The sequence below is a fragment of the Chamaea fasciata genome, unplaced genomic scaffold, assembly GCF_029207755.1.
Source record: "Chamaea fasciata isolate MVZ Bird 193981 ecotype frontalis unplaced genomic scaffold, bChaFas1.0.hap1 SCAF_15, whole genome shotgun sequence".
Taxonomy (NCBI): domain Eukaryota; kingdom Metazoa; phylum Chordata; class Aves; order Passeriformes; family Sylviidae; genus Chamaea; species Chamaea fasciata.
The window spans coordinates 347,512-366,920 of NW_027094100.1; the positions used below are offsets into that span (position 1 = coordinate 347,512).

General features: G+C 48.4%; 1 protein-coding gene across 1 annotated transcript; it reads right to left on the reverse strand.

Annotated features, from left to right (window-relative positions):
• Positions 1-1,531: 1,531 nt before the first annotated feature.
• Positions 1,532-19,337, reverse strand: STK32A (serine/threonine kinase 32A). Its single transcript, XM_066197338.1, has 13 exons — positions 19,267-19,337; positions 18,518-18,685; positions 16,281-16,336; positions 15,130-15,281; positions 13,880-14,053; positions 11,264-11,301; positions 8,881-8,970; positions 8,244-8,341; positions 6,441-6,557; positions 4,569-4,694; positions 3,492-3,620; positions 3,087-3,151; positions 1,532-2,815 (listed from the first exon to the last, which is right to left on the reverse strand). Exons 2-13 carry the CDS (start codon positions 18,567-18,569, stop codon positions 2,728-2,730), a joined length of 1,185 nt encoding a protein of 394 aa, XP_066053435.1. The 5' UTR covers positions 18,570-18,685; positions 19,267-19,337; the 3' UTR covers positions 1,532-2,727.
• Positions 19,338-19,409: the final 72 nt, after the last annotated feature.

Here is a 19,409-nt window from a genome sequence, read left to right on the forward strand (position 1 = left end):
GCCAGTGCCCAGCTGCACCCGCAGGGAGCTGGGCAGAGGGGTGTGGGTGGTGTTGGGGCCGGAGGGGGCTGCAGCAGCAGGCTGTTCAGGGCAGCACCATGCAGTGCTCACTGCTACACGTGTCAGGGTGTTGGTGTACTTCTCAGGCGAAGGTAAAGGTAGTGGCAGAACAGCGCCATGCAAGTATTTGTAAAAGCCTGATCAGTCTGAGCCTGGCCTGGCCGCCATGGGCTGTGACTGCCCGGCAAAAGATGTGCCTGTTCTGTGTGTTGACAGGGACTGACTCCACACGGCATGGCTTTGGCGTCGTGCTGGCTGGACAGCCTTGGAGGCTGTTTTCTGTGGACTCCTGTCAGTGAAATGCTCCCCTTCCATCAGACATTGTCTGTTAGACCAAGAGGCACTGTCCTTTAAAGCTTGCGAAGCACGCAAAAAAAGTGATGGTTTTTTAAAGATTACAAAAATTAAGGGTCAGTTTTGGCTATACTAAACAAATACACTCCCCCCCCTACCCCGTCTGTAGTATTTGATGTGGAAATACTTATTTTTATATGTCTGCAACTCGGGCAGGACAAGTTGTCCCTGCCGCAGTCCTTTAGGGGCCAGGCCAGAATAGTGGTGCTGGGGTGGGGAAGGCTGTGCTTACAAGCTTTGTGAAGTTCTTCCATTAAGTAATTAAGGCTTTTTTCTGTTGCCTGGTAGAGATTAAGCTGAGACTGTGCCTCTGTGTACAGAGGAAGAGGGGAATAGAGAGATGGCTGTAGAAATCTTTGGGGAATTTTTAAATTTGCGATGTTCTTACCATTTAAGTATTTCAGTTGTTTTGGGGCTTTTCTGACCAGCCAGTGGAGAGGTGTTTCTGCAGCAGCAGCAGCAATTTCCCTAATGAGGAGCAGAGCTGGGATTCCAGATAAACACACTTGCTGTATATGAAGTTCTACCTGCACCAGAGCAAGGCAACGATAGCGATGTGCTGTGCAGGAGACAGGGGCAGCTGTCAGCACAGTCCCACCTGATGGTGGGCCAGGCCTGCTGTCGGACTGGGCAGAGAGCAGAGGATCAATGGAGAACGCTGGAGGCCTTGGATAGCCTTCCTGGGAATGGTGAGTCAAAGGCAGACACACGAAGTCCCCACCCCACTCCGAAGTCCTGTTCCTTGAAAGCCAGCATGGCTGGGGAAGGGGAGAGCAAGCACACTGCGACATTAACTGGGGCGCCTTCGGATGGAGCAGGGAAGGCTGTGTTGTGACTAAGCAGGAAAAGGTGACTTTCCCGTGACAATGACACTCATTGTGGACTCCGACACCCACTTACTGATGAAGTTGTTGGCTCCAGCATTACAGCTCCCTGGGCGGAACGGGGTGGCCTTTCCCGGGGGCTGTTTCCACAGGCACGGCGGCGCGGAGCGAGGTGGCGAGGCCGCAGCAGATGGAGAGGGGAGGGAGAGGCAGCGGCACCGCCAGCGCTGCGGCCGCGGGGCCGGCGGCCCTCCGCTCACCCCCGCACCCTGAGGGGCTGGCAGCCAGCTGGGGCACCACCAGACCACTGCAGGTGGGGCCAGAGCACAGAAGACACCTAACTAATTTGTTTTTAGGCCCAAACTGCACTGCTCGATGCTGGGATACCCGCTGCAAGCCACTGCAGGGACACACGGGTTAATGGGAGGCAAAGAGTTCATCATGCATTCACTACATTGCTAAGAATGGGAAAAATGTCAAAGGAGGAGGTGAAACCTCAGGCCTGTCAAAGCATTTAAATAATAGCATCATTCCCGGCATTACCGCAGTAACAATGCTTTGGCCAATCTCAGTCTTGGCAAGACCGCGCCAGCAGTGCGGTTGTTCCTGAAAACAGTCCCTGCTTAAATCAAATGTGGTTTCAGTGGAAGAGAGATTCAAAATACACATTGAAATTCCCCTCTGGTTTTGGAAGCCAAACCCTATCAGAGTCAGTGAGCTGCAGCAGCTTAACTTGATGGTAAATGTATTTTTCAGGCTAGATGGTAAAGCATCTGGATTCACCAGCACCTGGTTGTTACCACTTGGTGTCCACATCTGTCTGCACACTGACCACCCACCATGCCAGCTGTGCTGGGTACATGGAGAGAGTGCTAAATGGGCAGGAAACCTTGGCTGCCTCCTCCCAACTAAGGAAAGAGATCATCTCCAGCCTCCCGTGCCCACCCTCACAGGATGCTTGCAGGAGCTGTCTGTAAGCAAAGGCTGTTTTTGTCTCAATGCACTGGTGAAGACCCTGCACCTGGGAGCCAGCCCTTCCCCCTGGGGCAGCCAGCCATGAGCCCATCCACGCAGGAACGCCAACCTCTGCAGAGCCCTGAGGCGTGGCACGGCTGTGGGCACCTCTCAGCGCTGCAGCAGTTTGCCTGCATGGTGACACCAAGGGCTGTGCCCCCTGCCAGCCAAGACAAAACGGTGCGCACTGTCTTATCCGTTGTCTGGTGGTCCCACTCCTGCCCGCAGAAAAGGCAACATAATAAACCAACTGTGGCCAATTGCAAGGCAGCCCCCACAGCCTCCCCCCGTGCTCACGACCCTCTGGCTGTGGGGTGGAAAGCTGAGGGGTGGGCGCCCCAGCTCTCCCCTGTGCCCTGGGCTACTGGCAGGGTCCCCGCAGCAGGGGGCAAGTCCATGGCCTGACATCGTGAAGGTGCATGGGTGGGTGAGCCCCAGCCCCATGAGGACGTCCCCTGCAGGGGCTGCACTCTTCTCAGAGTTTGTTGTTCTGATTGTCCTCCCTGTGTGGGGCTCCACTTTTTGTCATGGTCTCCTGGATGCTGCCATGGTGGGGCCTTACCCTTGGGGACAGAAAAGGATGATTAAGCTGTGAGGGAAAGCCCAGGCAGTGCCAAGACCCCACAGAGGCGCAGCTGCCTTGGAGCTCCCCACTGCCTGGCATGAGCTGCCACCCACTCCACAGTTTCCCCAGCTCTGAGAGCCCCGAGCTCCTCCAAAACAGGACCCCCACAGCCCCCTCCCCTCAGCGCCCCCAGCCCTGGGCCCCCCAAAACTGTCAAAGGCTTTGGCAAGGGCCAATGCCTCTTCTGCTGCCTCTGGATCAAAACTTACTTTTCTCTGTTGAAAACAATGAAGTTCCTCTGGAGCACTTCCAGGTGCTTCTGGAGGTGGCTGGCCTTTCACATTGGAATGGAAAAATAAAAGAGGTAGGGAATAAATTCACAGTTGACACGGAAAAACATTGCAAGGACAGTTTCAATGAGACACGGGAATATGTTAGGCACAGAGCACCTTTAGCCCTGCAGAGGGGAGAATGGCATTAAGGCTCTCCTCTTGCAAGAAACCAGTGCGTACACATTCTGCCTTTCACCACAGCGAAGATGGGGGACAGTTTTAGGAATAAAACTGGTCACAAGGGAAAAAAATTATGTTAAGTTTGCTGTGGTCTTGCTAGATGGCAATCACTGAAAAATGAAAGAGCTCCTCGACCCCATGCTTGTACTTGCTTGCTCTCACCTGGGATGAATTGCTTTTGCTCGTGTCTTTCTCCTTATTAGCCAAGCGCTTCTTTTTTTTGTGAAGAGGTTTGGATTCCAGGATCATTTCTTCCAGTTCAAAGGTTGGGTCACAGTTCAATCTGCCTTTCTGGAGGGGAGAGAGAGGTGCCCTTAAGTGATCAGAGCCTGTCTTAAAGAGTCTCTTATAATCTGGGCTGCATCAGGGAGCTGAATTTTGTAAAAAAATGCACGAACTATAACTGCACATGCAGCCAAGAGCACCGGCTATACTCCTGATTACACTTTATCAGTGCCTTCAGCTAGGGGCCATATTCAAGGTCTTACAGTGGCTCCTTCTGTGCTCCTGCTTCTACTCTGCCCTTTAGCTGCTTTGGAGTGGCAACGAGAGTGTCCTGGCCACTAGCACAACAGCCCAGCAGAACCAGTCTTCAGGCAACACAGAACTGGACCCACCACTGAGAAACCCAGGAAGAAGGGTGGATATGCAATTAACAAATATTCATAGTTTAGCCCAACTTCTACTGAAAACTAGTTGGAGTAGTTGAACTATTCTCCATGAGGGTTATGTTTCTTGTGTGATGTTTTAATGCAATTTAAAAAGGCCCAGAAACACTAATCTAGAGTATGTGCTATTTACTGTTACCAGTGAGCTTGCTGGGGGAGGCATGACAGGAGAAAACAGTTCAATAAGGTGGTGGGTGATGTCCAGGCTGCTGCTGAGCCCATCCTGGCGCACGGGGTTTTTGCATGTGGGGAGCAGCGGGGCTCAGAGCATGGGTCAGCACGAGAGGGCTCCCAGGCACTGTCCATCCCACACAGAGGCACAGCCCAGTGGGCTGTAACACCAGTTCTGCACCCAGAAATTCTGGGAACATTACAAACAGGGCAGACCAGTTTTGGGGCACCCACACTGTAGTGTCCCTCCATTACTCTTTCCTATGTATTCAGGGAAGAGAGAGCTCTGCCCTGGTCTCTCCTTTCCCCTTGTGACACCTGATGTTTCAGTGGAAATTTGGCAGAACATTCCGTGTCCCCGTGCTGGGTGTGAAGAACCTTTAAACTCAAATGGCCTTACCGTGGGAATGAATTCTGGCACTATTCTTTTCTGGAGAACAGCATCCCAGTTCACATCAGACAGATATGGGAAGGACTGGATGTCCTTCAGCTGAGAAAAACGTTTCTCGGGGTTCGGCTCGAGCAACTGCAAGAGTTAAAGGGAAGAGATGAGACCTTCCCCACAGGGCACACCTTCTGTGGAGCACAGCTGAGGGCACATGGTGCCAGAGACACCACATCAGTGCTGACATTTGGACCAGAGCCTCTCCTGCTCCGGCTCAGAGTCCCCTCACCAGGGTATGTGACAGGCTCACAAGCTCTGCCTCTGTTTATTCCTATTTTTACCAATTACTTTTGTCCCCATTGTACGAGCAGGCAATGAGGCAGTACAGTGGCATTAAACAATTTGTCCAGTGTTAAAAATACGCATTTGTTTAGACTGGGGAGTTCCACTCGGGCATTTGTGTTCTGCTTTTAATACTGGATCAGCAAGACATCCTCTTTTCTCACTCCACTAAAGCAGTATTATTCCAGTGTGAAAGCATGCCTTCACACTGCTTATTTTCATAATTTTTAAACATTGCTCTAGGGATTACTTGTGTGGAAGGAAAGGGTTGAAGTCGTCGCTGTTCAATGATTATACATTGCGTGAACTCCTGACACCATGCACTCCTAAAACTCAGCAGGAAAACCAGATGATCCAAACCCTTTGGGGAGGGCACAGGCAGGGTGACCTGCACACCCTCCTCGTGCTGGTGGACAGCCAGTGACCAGCACTGTCCCCAGCTCCCTCTGCAGAGCTCGGGACTCAGCCTGACGCCTGGGCCCACAGTGAATACAGAAAGCCGCAGGAGATGGCTGAGGCAGGAAGGAGCCACAGCTGGCTTCATATACAGTACAGATTGCTGTTAAACCAGATGCAAAGGAGCACTGGGAAATTTAAATAATTGTGACATTGTATTATTTATTCACAAGGGAGCCTCCATGGCTTGTGGCCTGCTGTGGTCCAGGAAACAACTGCCAGCATAGCAACACATAGGACATCTGCAGCAAATATTCTTGTATTACTGTTAGGCTTAAAGAAATACTGGCTGCATTGAATTTTCAGCAAATGGAGATATTCTGCAATATTCCTCCTGGAAAATACACCATGATTCTGTCTCAGCAAAGAACTGGCAGCCTCTTTTTGTTAGAACGTTTCATCATCTATTTCATTAGAAATGACGGAACACATATATATATTATCTGGAAAAAAAACCAGTTGAAAGCTACATTAAGTACTACTTCATTGCCCACACTTATTTGAAATTAAAAAACTATTTACACGCTTCCCTAAAATTTGCTGCCAGTGCTGCCATGTAGAGAGTAAGTGCTCAGCTTCGCTGCCACTGTTAAGCTACAGTCTTGTTTATTGAAGCTATGGCTTCATTTCAAATGGGATTTCAGCTTCAAAATCATTCCAGTAATGATTTTGAAGCAATTTTTATAACAGCTTTCTTGAAAAAAAAATTGCAGTGGTGCATAAAGGATTACAACAATGTCAGCACTTCTTGCAAATGTTTCCATTACTGATAAAAAATATTTCTTGAGGATTAAAAAAAGAGGAGTTTTTGGGCTAAATTTATTGACACATATATCAATATCTGCTTCTAAGTCAGTTAATTCCAGAGTGCAAAGTTATAGCGGAAACTGGAAGCCAAGGCTGCCCATGTCCTTAGAGAAGGTGCAGCAGCGGCTGTCACCACTGCCAGCCCGGGATGCAGCACTGCTCGCTGCCATCACGTTCCTGCAGCTGACATTTACCACACAGTGTGCTCTGAAAGTCACTGGCCTGGCCACCACCTGCAAGGGCTTCCCACCGTGCAGTGCAGAACCGCGGGAGCCCCCTCACCTTCCTGATCAGGGCCACCATGTCCGGGGACCACGCGGCCGGGTACATCACCGTGGCTGTCCTGAACACGTGAGCGATTTCATTCGTGGAAGTGTTGGCCCGAATGTGGTATGGCCTCTGTGGGAAACACCACAAGACAAGCACTTGAATTGATCTGCTTTTCAGACTCCCTGGGAAGTCTGGTTAGAGCACAGAAGCTTGGCACAGTCTCACTGTCCAGCCTCCTGCCGGACATCTCTCCCTGTGTGATCATGGCTCAGTTGAAAAAACAAAATGTCAGCAAGAATTATGCTAATAACTGGGCATTTAACAGCAGGACAGGCAGGAGCAAACCCCAGGAGAGTTATCAGCCAGTGGGAATTTGCTTGGTCTTTTCAGTGTTTTTATCTCACTAGGCTGTGACACATAGTGCTGTGGTTAGAGCACTCCTGATACGCCCTGTCAGATGTTCTTCCCTCATGTTGGGGACAATGCTAGGGAATAGGAGACAAATGTCCAACAGTCCCTTCTGCTCTGTGGTCATCAACACCTTCTGCTCCTCCTGCATCAACACGCAGTGCACAGCCAGTGACACATGCAGTGTACGGCGCAGGTGAAGTCGCCTTCCTGTTTATTTTCCATCTACAACAATTCTGCTGCTTTACCTGGAGAGAGGACTTAAAATGGCAGAGTGTTTCCATCTTGAAAGTTTTGATTCACAGGTTTTTACCTTGTGACGGGGGGAAGAAGGCAGGAGGGTATTAAAAGTGCATTTGAGGAATAGTAGCCATAAACGGTGGGATCAGATCAGGTGCAGTGCGCTTGACGTGTGCCAACGCTGATGGACCTCCAGGTCTCCCTGCACTCCCCCGGCTGTCACCCCCCGGGTGTCACCACCTCGCCGCTGTGCCATCAAGGATGAGCACAAAACAGCATTTCTGCTCCTGCCTTTAGACACAGCGCCATCGAGACAAAAACCAACGTGATGCACAGTCCTGCCATTCATTTAGCATTATAGGTGGGAAACTCAAATATTGCATTGTTTACAGAGGGTACATTGCTTCAGCTACCAAACAGGTCAGACAACCACATCTCCTCAATGTCTGCTAAACTGATCCCTCACAACTGAGACACAAATTCAAATGAAAAAATCTGTTAATCAGAACGTGTTCTGCAAAGACTGATGACAGAGGTTCTAAAAACCACGTTTTGCATACTCATACGGAAAGAAGCTTCTGTGCTTCACAAGATCTTAAACGTTCCTCTTTAAATTACATTCTTTTGTTTAGAATAATGTAATTTCTAAAATGTTGTCCCGCTTTTTTACTCAACATTTTCAAAACACTGATGTATTTGTCTATCTGCAAGGCTCCCAACCTTGCCCAAGTTAGCAGCAGAGCCCTGATGGCACAGGTGGGGACTGGGCTTTCCCCATCATTTGCTTCAACTGCTCAGTCTTGTTACAACAGCAATAAGGTTTTTTTTCAAGTTTTATTTTTCCTTGCAGGATAGACGCTCCAAGTAAAGGATATTGCAGCCCAGATTTTAGAGGCTGTTGCTTCTTTGCCTTGCCCCACTTACACCATCTCAGAGGCTGTGAGCTGCGGCAGGAACTGCCACAAGATGCTGTCCTGTATTGCAGCAGCTTCTCTGAGTTCTTAGCCATGATCACAAGAACCCTGGTGAATATGTGATCTCTGCTTCCTCTGCTGCGATAACCCCCAAAGCCTTGAATTCAGCTTGGCTGTGTCATCTCTGCTACAAAGCATTAACCCTCCCCACAGTGTGTCCGAGGACAGAGCAGGCCATAAGCCCCACACATACCCGAGTTCTGAGCAGCTCGTAGGCGGTGACTCCCAGTGACCACCAGTCCACGGCAAAGGAGTAGCTGGTGGGTGTTGTGGAGCTAAACATTTCAGGTGCTGTGAAATACAGGGAGGGGGAAAAATTGCCTTGCTGAAATCCCAAGTGGAAATGAGCAACACAGAACACCAGATCCAAGCCCTTCCCGTGCTGCCATGCTCCTGCTCCACGGCCACCCAGTAGCCCCACAGTCCTCTCCACATGAAACTCTCTGTGCTTCTCTGCCCCCAAAGCCCAAAAGGAACAAATTCCTTTTCCTGACACAGGAGCTGCCTCTCATTCGTAACAAATGTGCTCCGGAATAAGCACATTCACTCAGTCTAGCCATAAGGTGGCCTAAGCATCTCCTCTGTCCGTGAAGAGGGACATGCACATTCCCCAGCAGCACTGAGGCGTTTCTGGGGAGGGACTCCTGTCCCCACCCTGCATCCCCTCTCCAAGGTGCTCCTCACTTCAAACCGTGTATGTTTTGATGTGGATCAGGAAGAAAAGACTCCCAACTCTAATCAAAAGTGTCTTCACCTGTGTCCCACCACGGCAGTCCACCCAAGCCCACAAAACGGTGACTCAAGACCATGTAAGTGCCGTTGGTTCTCACCCATGTAGGGCTTTGTGCCAGCGATGGTGGTGACAGGGCTGTCCTTGGTCAGCGTCGTGGCGATGTTGAAATCGGTGATGTGCACGTGTCCTGCAAGACAGAGGCTAACCTGGAACAGGCTTGGCTTTAATTTCACACAAGAAATAGCTCTGAATCAGAAACATAAACTCCATGAAAAGGAGTTTCCAGGTAAAAAAAATCTGGTGGGAGAACTGATACAAAATACTTCAGCTTGCAGGCTGCTTGCAGATGTCTCTCGTTTCAAATATCCCCTTATTTTCCCTCTGGGGAACCAGAAAATAAAAGAGTTCTCCAAGAAGTAATTTAGTGATGATTGTTTTGAGTCTTCCTGTATTTTAGGGGAAGAGAACTGAACTTTTCTTACAGAAAAAAAATCCACTATGTTTAAAAAAATCCCCAAAACCTTGATGTTTGGCCTCCTAGTTGTTTGCCATTTGGAGTTCCAGGCACTAAGCACTCCCTCCATTTTCCTCGTTAGAGGATGCCTCTAGAATGGAACCAAAACACCTTTGGCGGCCAGCAAAAGAGGCTTGGACAGAAATTCAAACATTGTGAAACCGAATTTGCAAATTGCATCTGTTTTGTGATCCCAGGTGTGAAAGCCTGGTGAGGGAAGAGAAGAGAGAATGGGGAGCTGCAGCTCTGTGCCACAGGGAAAGAGATACTGAAAACCAGCCACGATCTATTAGGCTAAATATTGATAAACACGCAGCTACAATAACAGCTGCCTTGGGGACAAAGAAAAAAAATAACTCTGTGTGTGTCCAAAGCTTTCTATGTGCCTCAGAAAACAAACCTTCGCTGCCATGGATGAAGAAAAGGAATTACGACAAGTCACAGGCAAAAGGACACTGGAGTCAAGGGTATGTCCCCAGAAAAAAACACTCTGAAAGCTCTACAAGAGAGTTAAAAATCACAGTGAGCAGAGAATAGACTCAAAGCTCATCCCGAATTGTAGTGTCATTATAGAAGTTAGTAGTTGTGTCCTCCTGGGCTGAATGCAGCTGCAGGATGAACAGAGCCTTTTCCTCTCTTTTTTCCCTCTTCAGGGAGTGCTGACCTACATCCCCACGGCCATGGCGATCCCAGCCCCTCTCGGGAAGCCGTGTCATCCCAGCCTGTGTGGCACAGAGTTCTGGGAGAACACCGGTGGGTCACCAAAGCATCCAGCAGTGAGGACGGACCAAAAGCAGTGCCACACGAGGCGGGCAGCCTGGAGCCCGGGCGGTGCCCCACGCCAGGGAGGAAAGGGCTCCCCGGAGCCCGTGTATGGGGCAACAGCCAGAGAAGGACTGAGCAAGGCAGGACAGGGGCTCCAGCACCTGGATGCAAAGACACTTTGCTGCCAGCTCCTAAATAAGTAATCAACCGGTGCTCTGAAATTAGAGGTCACATGCAAACGGATCGAGCCTGGGCTCGGGGCTGCCAGGCAACCCTGGCCACACACACCCTGTCACCGAGCCAGGCACTGCCTCCCTCGGGAGCTGCAGCATCTCTGCCACAGCCTCTGAAGGGACAACAAATGCAGGTATGCCTCCTCCCTGCACTGACGTGTTCTCTTCAAGCATCTTGCTCTATCTGCTAATGAAGATTTCTCACAACAAGCCAGTTACTTGGATTAAAAAAAAAAAAAAAAAAAAAAAGAGCTAACAAAATGTTTATCTAATGAGTTACAAACTAATAAATATCAGACAACTCTTCACTGCAAGATCTTCGCCAGGAAAAAAATGTGACTAAAGAGCCGTGCAAGAATATAGTCAAGAGTTTTGCCCAAGAAAGACTATAGAAAAACTGATGGCAACATTTATAACATACCCAGCCCCTAATCCTCTTCAGAGCTCCCTCCGCATGCCAAATTCTCAAGGAAAAAGAAAATCTGTGAATGAGGTTTATCTGTTGCACCATAATAAATTCTGTTTGTGCACAAACCCTGCAGTGACACGAGCATTGCACTTCAAATGATGCGTTTTGAGTAAGTTTTAAACAAGAACCAAGAATATGTTAAATTCGGGTGTGCTGGGCTACTGGCCTCAAGCAGCACCAAACACAGGGTCCCTCCCAGTGCCGTGCAGGGACGCCATCAAGTCAGACAGCCAAAGGAGGTGTTGGTTAAAACACCAAGGCCACCCCAGAAACACCACAGCACCACTGGGTACCCAGTGCCCTGAAGGTACAAGACACTGTTTCTCAAAAAGCGAGAGACAACAAGTGGAGCACAAAAGGATGGGATGCTCCTGCTCCCAGTTAGGCTGAGGGAGGGAGTGCAGCCCCAAACGGTGGCAGCAGCAAGGACTGCAGCTTGTGTCTCCTGTCTCCCACTGCTTTTATACAGATGCATGACCACAAAGCACCTGGCACTTACCCTGCTCATCCAGTAAAATGTTGTCGGGTTTGATATCTCTGAGGGAAAAAGGAGAGACAGCCATTAGCCTAGAGAAGTGACAGGGAACACGGCTGCTGGCACCCCAGGAAAGCCCAGGCTCTGGGATGCTGGCAGAGACACTGCACCCTCAGAGCCTCGGGCTTCTCAGCTCTGATGTTCCTGTTTGATCCATGGTAAGAGAGTGGCTAACCAAAGAGCACCACGGCAGTGGGTCCCCTGTGCAGGCTGCAGGGCTTTGGGGAGCAGCACTCAGGTAAGCCCACCCACAGTTATGCTGGAGAGTCTTCTTGTCCTTTTCCTCCTGTTACTTTTCGATCTGTTATGATACCTTACTGAGAAGGGTCCCCCATTTACTCACTACAGATTAAATCATTTTAACATCTTTGCTCTAGATCTAAATGGGTTAGCCACAGGTTTTATTCCTGAGTAAAAGGACCCCACAAAATGATACCTATAGCAATGCTGTAATGAAACACTTTGACTGAAGGGAGAAAACATACACCTGATACTCTGATACAGGCACTGTGTCTACCTGAGTGACTTTACAAGCTATTACCTGGCTTTAATGAGCTCATTACATCAGCCCCATTGAGCACCTGGCCAGCTGATGCCCCAGAGAGAAGGTCCCAGCAGGAGGCAGGCAACAGTGCAGTGACCCTGTGCCAGCTGGTGCTACCCACCAGGCCCAGCAGTTCCAAGTGAAGAAATGAGCATGTTCAGGATTTTATCTTTAAAAATTCAGTCCTTGGGATACAGTTTGAGTTCTCCAAGCCACCTGGAATCAAAACCCCACAATACATTGTCATCTAATAGCTTACAGTTCTCTGGCATCTTGTCACCCAAACAACTTCCAGTGGGTTATAAACACTGGTTCCCTACCTGGTGCCATCCCATCATATAGGGCATAGAGTATAGGGACAGGCACCATTAGCAGAGCACAGAGCAGTGTCAGGTGTGTGGCTGATTTTCCCCGAAGCACAGTGAAACTGTTTCCTTTTACGATTATTATTATTATTATTATTATTATTATTCAATTTCTAGTGCTGCTGTTTCTGATCTCCCTCAGTCTGGCATACAGCCTCTGGAATTACCAGCACAGTAAGATCATTCTCAGGATGCAAACAATGACCAGAGATAATTCTGGTTATTATTAATTTGCATATTTCTTTTTTATAAGCTGGTTATACAATTTCCTAACCTAAAAGATATTAATATTTCCCATTCTTTTACATCTAGGTGGGAAATAATTACAGCCTGAGTTTGCTGTCTCTGCATAGCTTTGTTCAGCCAAACAAAGCCATTGCTTCCCTGTCTCCTGATGTTCCCAATTACAGCTGTTGCAGTGTAATTCACTCAGCTGAATCACTTTATCAATCAAATACTATCCCACTGGGTTACAGTGTTAATTAAACAACTGGCATTGCAGTGTTAATTAAATAACTTACAAATTTTACAGCCTGCCATACATGTTTTGTTGTACTTGATTTACCTTAAATACATGCAGCTGTGTGAAGAGCACACTGCGACCTCACCTGCAGTTTCTCCCACTCCTGTTCATGGTGGGGCAAAGATCCATGCATGGAAAGAAGCAGCATGAAAGAGGAGACCCTGAGAAGGTGGGAGCCGTCCCCAGGGCCTGGCCCCCACAGCAGCAGAGCTGCTCCAGCTCTAGGCTCCAGTGTCTGCAGGGACAGGCAAGGGGTCACTCTGCCCTCACGCCCTGGACATGGCAGCTGGACACTGCGGACAGGAACAGGCGTTCACCCTCACCAGCTTCCCACCGGTGCCTGCCTTCCCTACCAACAACCAGGACCACTTCAATTGTACGCCTTCCACGCTTAATTCTTACGCTGCACAAGAATGCTCACCGGGAGTGATATTTCTAAATGAAGTAACCTTCTCCCTGCAATTACTGACCCTCACAGTCCCTCCTGTTCCTGCTCCCTGGCAGCAGCTATCTTGGCTAAACGCTTGGGCCCCTGGGCTTTGCCCTGCCCATGACACCAGCAGAAGAGCCCTGTGTCCATGCATCCACAGCCAAACCCTGCCTCCCAGCCAGGAGAAACCTCTTCCTCCTCTGCTATTCTGCAGGTCTTCAAAGGTATGGGAAGAGCTCATGCATTTTTTCACTGGCCATGAGAAATTGTGCCAAAAAGAAACTCTCAGCACTTCTAGAAAGGGATTTACCTCATCCAGGAAAAAGCTGTGTTTGGGTCCAGCCCTCATGTTTTAGTGCAATGCAGAGAGGGGGGCAAAGGGAGACACCTTCAAGCATGAACACAGGAGTTCTGAGTGCTGACACCTACCCTCCCTGGACCAAGATGGATATTAATGAGCTACAGCTAATTAAAACCTAACAGAGACAAATTTTTGCAGGATCAGTGGACAATCAAATATGCTATTTCGCAGCTACTCCAGAGAGACGAATCAGATGGTCTCTGCTGCATATGAAATAGTTTTCCTGGGAAAGCCTTGTGTTTCACAAAAGGGCAAACACACGTGGGAGAATATGTTGTTTATCACTTAAACCTCTATTTGTTGTTTCACATCAAGGAGGAGCAACCTGCCCACAGCACAGCCTGTGGCCTGGCTGACCTGTGGATGATGTGCCTGCTCTGCAAGTAGTCAAGGGCCAGCACCAGCTCACAGATGAAGAGTTTCACAGTCCCCTCTTGGAACCGCACATTTTGTTGGAGATGGTAGCGCAGGTCCCCTCCAAGCAGCAGGTCGACCACCATGAACATATCCTCTTCATCCTGGAACGAGTACCTAGAGCAGCACACACGGTTCAAGGGCACTACCATTGAAAAATGAGAGATAATAAAGGAACATGTGGTATCCCTGGGAATACTCATAATTTCTTTTTACTTGGAAAATTACAGTTTCATGACCTTTCCATGCTCCGTTTCCCACCATTGTCACAGAGTGCAGGAAAGCCACAGGAATGCTAAAGGCATCCTGAAGGCAGGGATGGCATGGCAAGAACAGAAGTAGGGACACTTGGATGGTTTGCTCTGTACAGTCTCTACATACACACACACTGGTCAGCTCTCAGCTGCTGAGGGAGCTTTGCCTGGAACTTTGTGTTCAAGTACAAAAGACAAGTGTGGAGATATGATATGGGAGGTGTAGCTTCACCTTTACCATTCATACCCCAGTAAGAACAACTCTAAATGGCAACAGCAGCAAAAGACTGAGAGTTCACTGAACTGTACTTAGGTTACAGGAGATTTCAAAAAGGGAGAATTATTCAAAGATTTTTGATCTTCAATATCTTTTAGACTCTTGTGTGTGTGTGTGTGTGTGTGTGTGTGTTTAGCATTGACAATTTCCACCTTATTCTAAAAATAAATCAATTTTCCAATAAATGTAATTACCCACCACCCTAGAGGAATACTGAAACTACAGGATATTGGACACTTCATCATGCAATATGTGAGCTCACACCCCTCGGAATGTTACTGGTGTCCGAATAAAATTCAGGAGAACGAAATGTCAATGCCAGCAAAGAGCCCTGCCTGGCCATCAATCCCGTGCTGCCAGAAGTTGCTGGTGGTTGCAAAGAGCTCCTTCAAATACAGGTGGGGTAATGGTGATAGCCAATACCTGCCTGGGGGGACACTGCAACGGAGCACATGAATAAACTCTCTTGTGCCGTCTGGGGGGACAAAGGAGATAATTGCTGGTTTAACAAAACAGGATTCCCCTGACACAAGAGCCCCAGTCAGAGGAACACAGCAGCTGCTCCCAAGACAGGCTTGAAGCAGATGAAGAGGGTCTGGTCTCAAAGGTGTCTGTAACTGACTGTGCTGACTCAACCAGGGAGCCAAGGAGCCACCTCTTACCATAAATTAACCAAGAAAGGGTGTTCCAGGCCCTGCATAATCTGCAGCTCCTTGAAAACATTTCTCACTTCATTACGCTCCACACACTTCTGTTTGTTCATGTATTTCATGGCGTACATCTTCTTGGTGTCAGTCTTTTGTACCACGCACACCTAGGAGAGCGATCAGGGAATAAATCAGAGGTGATTTGTCAGCAAGTTTGGGCAGGTAAAACCCAGTGACATGAGTGGTTTACAGCAGCTTTGGCAGTGCCCACACTGCCAGGGCACAACTTCATCCATCAACACTGGACACTGCCTGGGAATCTCTTGGGAATTTCACCCAAAGAGAAATTTTGAGGGGAATATGAAAGGAAGAAATTTATCGTCACAACAGGGGAGACAGGGAATCACAGAGAAGTCAGCATGTTATTTAATGTCATTCACTAACCACCATGTCCATCCCTCCTACACTAGTTACTGTTGGGAAGAGCCCCCTCCACCACAGAACTGCAGGTCAAACTCTGCGACCAGCAGCTGATCCTCACTTGCCTGAAAAGCGTCACTCAGTTCACAGTTAATCTTGGGCTTTGTTTAAGAACTGGGCTTTGAATTTTAACCTTTCTTATATGTCACCAAATCTAGAAAGAAACATGACTTTAAGGAAAGCCTCAGAGCCTGTGAGAGTGCAGCACAAAACAGGCTTTGTTTACGCCATAGTTCAGGAGTTTGAGATGAACCTGATGCTTAGTAACAAACACTGCGCTTCACAGAGAAACATTCAACACATTAAATAGTGTGCTAAAAAAATCTGCCAGGATTTCATGTGGATTGTGTTTTTTTATCAAAAATGTATCATGATGTTCAGTGTTGATTTGCTGAGAAATATTAGAAAATGCTTATTGAGAAATCTAATGAAATTCAGATCATTTGACTGATCCGTTTTTCATTTTAATGTAATAATACTCTCATGTAATATGATTTGCGGCTACAGAATGGATAAGGAATTGGGCTCTGATTCCTTTCTGAGTACCAGGAATTGAAGCTCAGGCCAAGACTCCCTGATATGCATGGGCTTTGGTTCTCTACTCTCACGTGAGCCTCCAACTCATCCATTTCCACCCAGCTACATTTCCAGCTGCCCACACAGTGATTAGTTTCCAAAACACTCACTTTTCCAAAGCTGCCCTTCCCAATAGCTCGTAAAATCTCAAAATGGTCGAAGGTAACTGCAAGAAAGAGCAACATTGCAATAGTAAATGGCTGAGCAAACATTTGACAGTATCATGCTATTTCTTTTGGTCCCTATGAGCTGAGAAAAATGAGGGATACACCAGAAATGCTGTATTCTTTTTGAAGATTCGGGTGCTGTTTAAACTTGATGTGTTTAACAGGGTTTCTTCTCTACAGTTCAGCCGGAAAGGCAAGTTCCTTAGGTCAGCCTCTGTCAATGGCAGATCAGGCAAACTCTGCCAGCTGGGGGGAACATCTGGCTGCCACCCCCCAGGACACTTCCCACACCCTTCTGCCCAGCAGCAGCACAAACAAAATCTGCCTTCTTGTATGGTCTCACTATGACTACACTGGGAATCAGATCACCCTGTAGCCTTGCATCTTCTCTCTGGGTATTATATTTTCTTTTTGTTTCACTTGTTTATTAGGCACAACTGTCTGCTCAGAGGAAATGCTGACAGAAAAATAACCCTGTCACCCCACTTCAGCTGAAGGTAAACAGAGCTCTTCGAGAAGTTCAAACAGAAATTGTGGTGCTACAGAAAATAGTGAAATTACAGCAACAGCAATTTGGAAGAGTATGCAAGAATTATTAGGCACTGGAGCACCTACACAACTTATGCTGTTCCACTGGTCCTCATGGGTCCCGAAGGAAAAGTCTCTGTGGCACAGCTCAGAGATGGGACCAGTGCCCAACCCCTGCAGCCTGGGGGAGGGATGTGCCCGTGCCATGGAGCAGTGTGCTGTTTCCTACTGTACCCAGAAGCTCTTAATTAATTACAATTTTAATTGAAATCTGAATGAGGACAAGATTGTGACATCTAAGGTGATACAGCCTCTGGCCACTGATTTGCAAGATAATGGAAAATTCCCTGGGGGACATCTCTGTTTCAGCTGGGTTTCTCTCCCCTCAGTAGATTAAAACATGACTAATTAGACAAAAAATGCACTATCTCTTTTTAAATTTGTGCAGGGCCATGGAAACAGAACTGCAGTAGTCTGCACACTGTATCAGCATGCAAGGGTGGCCCTGAGCCCACTGAAACCTAACAAACTGACAGTGAACTACCTGACACGGTCAGGACAGGGCCTTCCCTGGCATTGTGTTTCTCAGTCACAGAAGCTGGTGCTGTATGAGCACTGAACCCAGAGAGAGATGCAGCAGACACCAGCCACTGCCAGGAAAATCCCACAGCCAGCACACATCGCCCTGAGGAAGGTGGCAGGAACAGAACTGCTCATTATCCCAGGCAAGCATAAGTGACTGTTTATGAGAGATGCCAATACTGAGCATTTAGATGCACCAGGAATAAAATCTTCAGGAAAACTTCACAGCACAGGTTTCTTATGCACTACAGAAATGGAAAAAAATATGAAAAACAAAGGAAAACTGAAAGCAGTTGAATTAATGATTTGGAAACTGAAGCTGGTTTAGCTGAGCAGCTGCAGACTGGCGGTGGCACCACACGGCACATTGGAACAGAGGCTGATGGGGTATCCAGCTCCTCATATATTTTATGTTTATTACTATATATTTGTATTTATATACATACGCGTATTGTTGTTGTACCTAGGTGAAAGCCCATATGGCAGTCACCAAGCTGACTCATGCAACAACAAATATATTTATGGAGCAATCTTTTAATGACTGTCTCTGTAATCTTGGCAGCTCAGGGACCCTGGCCTCCAGTACTGCTCCCAGCAGTACTTTTCCAACTCTTTTTCCAGCCAACCCAACCTGCAGGCTTGGCCTCCCAGTGCCTGCAGGCTGCCCTATCCAGCTGGGCAGCCACCAGGAACATCCATGGGAATATCCATTGCTCCAGCCACCTTCCCACCATCCTTCCTACCAGTGCTCCCTACACTGGGACCTCCAGGACAGACCTCTGCAGCCTCAGAGCAGCAGCATTTGTCCCTGCCTTCGAGGTGCCTGGCAGTGTCCCAGGGACACTTCAACAGCAAACCTCTGCTGACAATGTTGCTTCCAGAGCTGCTGGGAGGGGAGGCAAAAGGACCCCAACACCAGACTGCAGCTCTGTAGGGACCATGGGCACACTGCTGCTGCTGCCTCCACACAGCCCTGCTGACCCTGGATGCCCAGCACAGTCTGCAGCCTCGCAGTCAGCCTGCACTGGAGAGCTCTGCAGTCCCAGACAACAACCAGGAAAAGTTCTTACCGTCCTCATTCCCATCAAAGGGTGGTGACTTGCTGGAGCTGTTTGCCCCCATGGTGTGCTCAGCCCAGGCTCAGCTCCTCTGGGTTCTGCTCCCGCACTCAAAGCCCCTGGTACAGTGCTGCCGTGGGTCAGTCCTGCCAGACCTGGGCAACGTCCTGCTGACGCATCCTGCAGAGGGCAGGAAGCAAAAGTTCATCATCACTCAGGACAAAGGGACATGTACAGCTTGCGAATGTCTCACCGGAGGTTCACTGCTCTGAGGATAAGACTGACTGCCAGGGAAGAGCGCATTGTGATGGAGCTTGCTGGAGAAACCAGTAACACCTTAGTCTTGTAACTCAGGTCAGGACTGCTGCCTGCTACAGGGAGGGTGGGGACAGACCAGCAGACACAAAGATCCAAGGATCTGGCTCATGTTTGCTGTATCATCCAGCATGTGTTCTGTAGCTTCAGGGGTGACTAATTGTAGTGAGGCCAATATCCAAAATAAATGGACATACCAACTAGGCCAGATAAAACCAGAAGGCACTTTAGACTACTGAGGTCATGTGGAAGGGTAAAAGCTACACAAGAAGAAATTCAAAGTGTCAACCCTTCTGTTTAAGCAGTTATACAAGTTTTTCATTTGGGAAAAAATCATACCACTCTGGTATTTTTAATTAAAAGATTCCATGTAAAATCAAGGTATAGTTTCCACTCAGGTTCTTCAGATTTTTTTTTGGATATGAACTATGAACTAAACAGCAAACCTGATTTCTGGCTTGGTGCTGGCTGCAGTGACTGACTTTCCTCTCCCACTGCAAAGGGTCAGGTCTGTTCCGTAGCAGGGAGCACAGGGATTTTCCAGTCTCTCCTGACACGTATGGGAACACTGAAGTGTGGAACTCCGTGG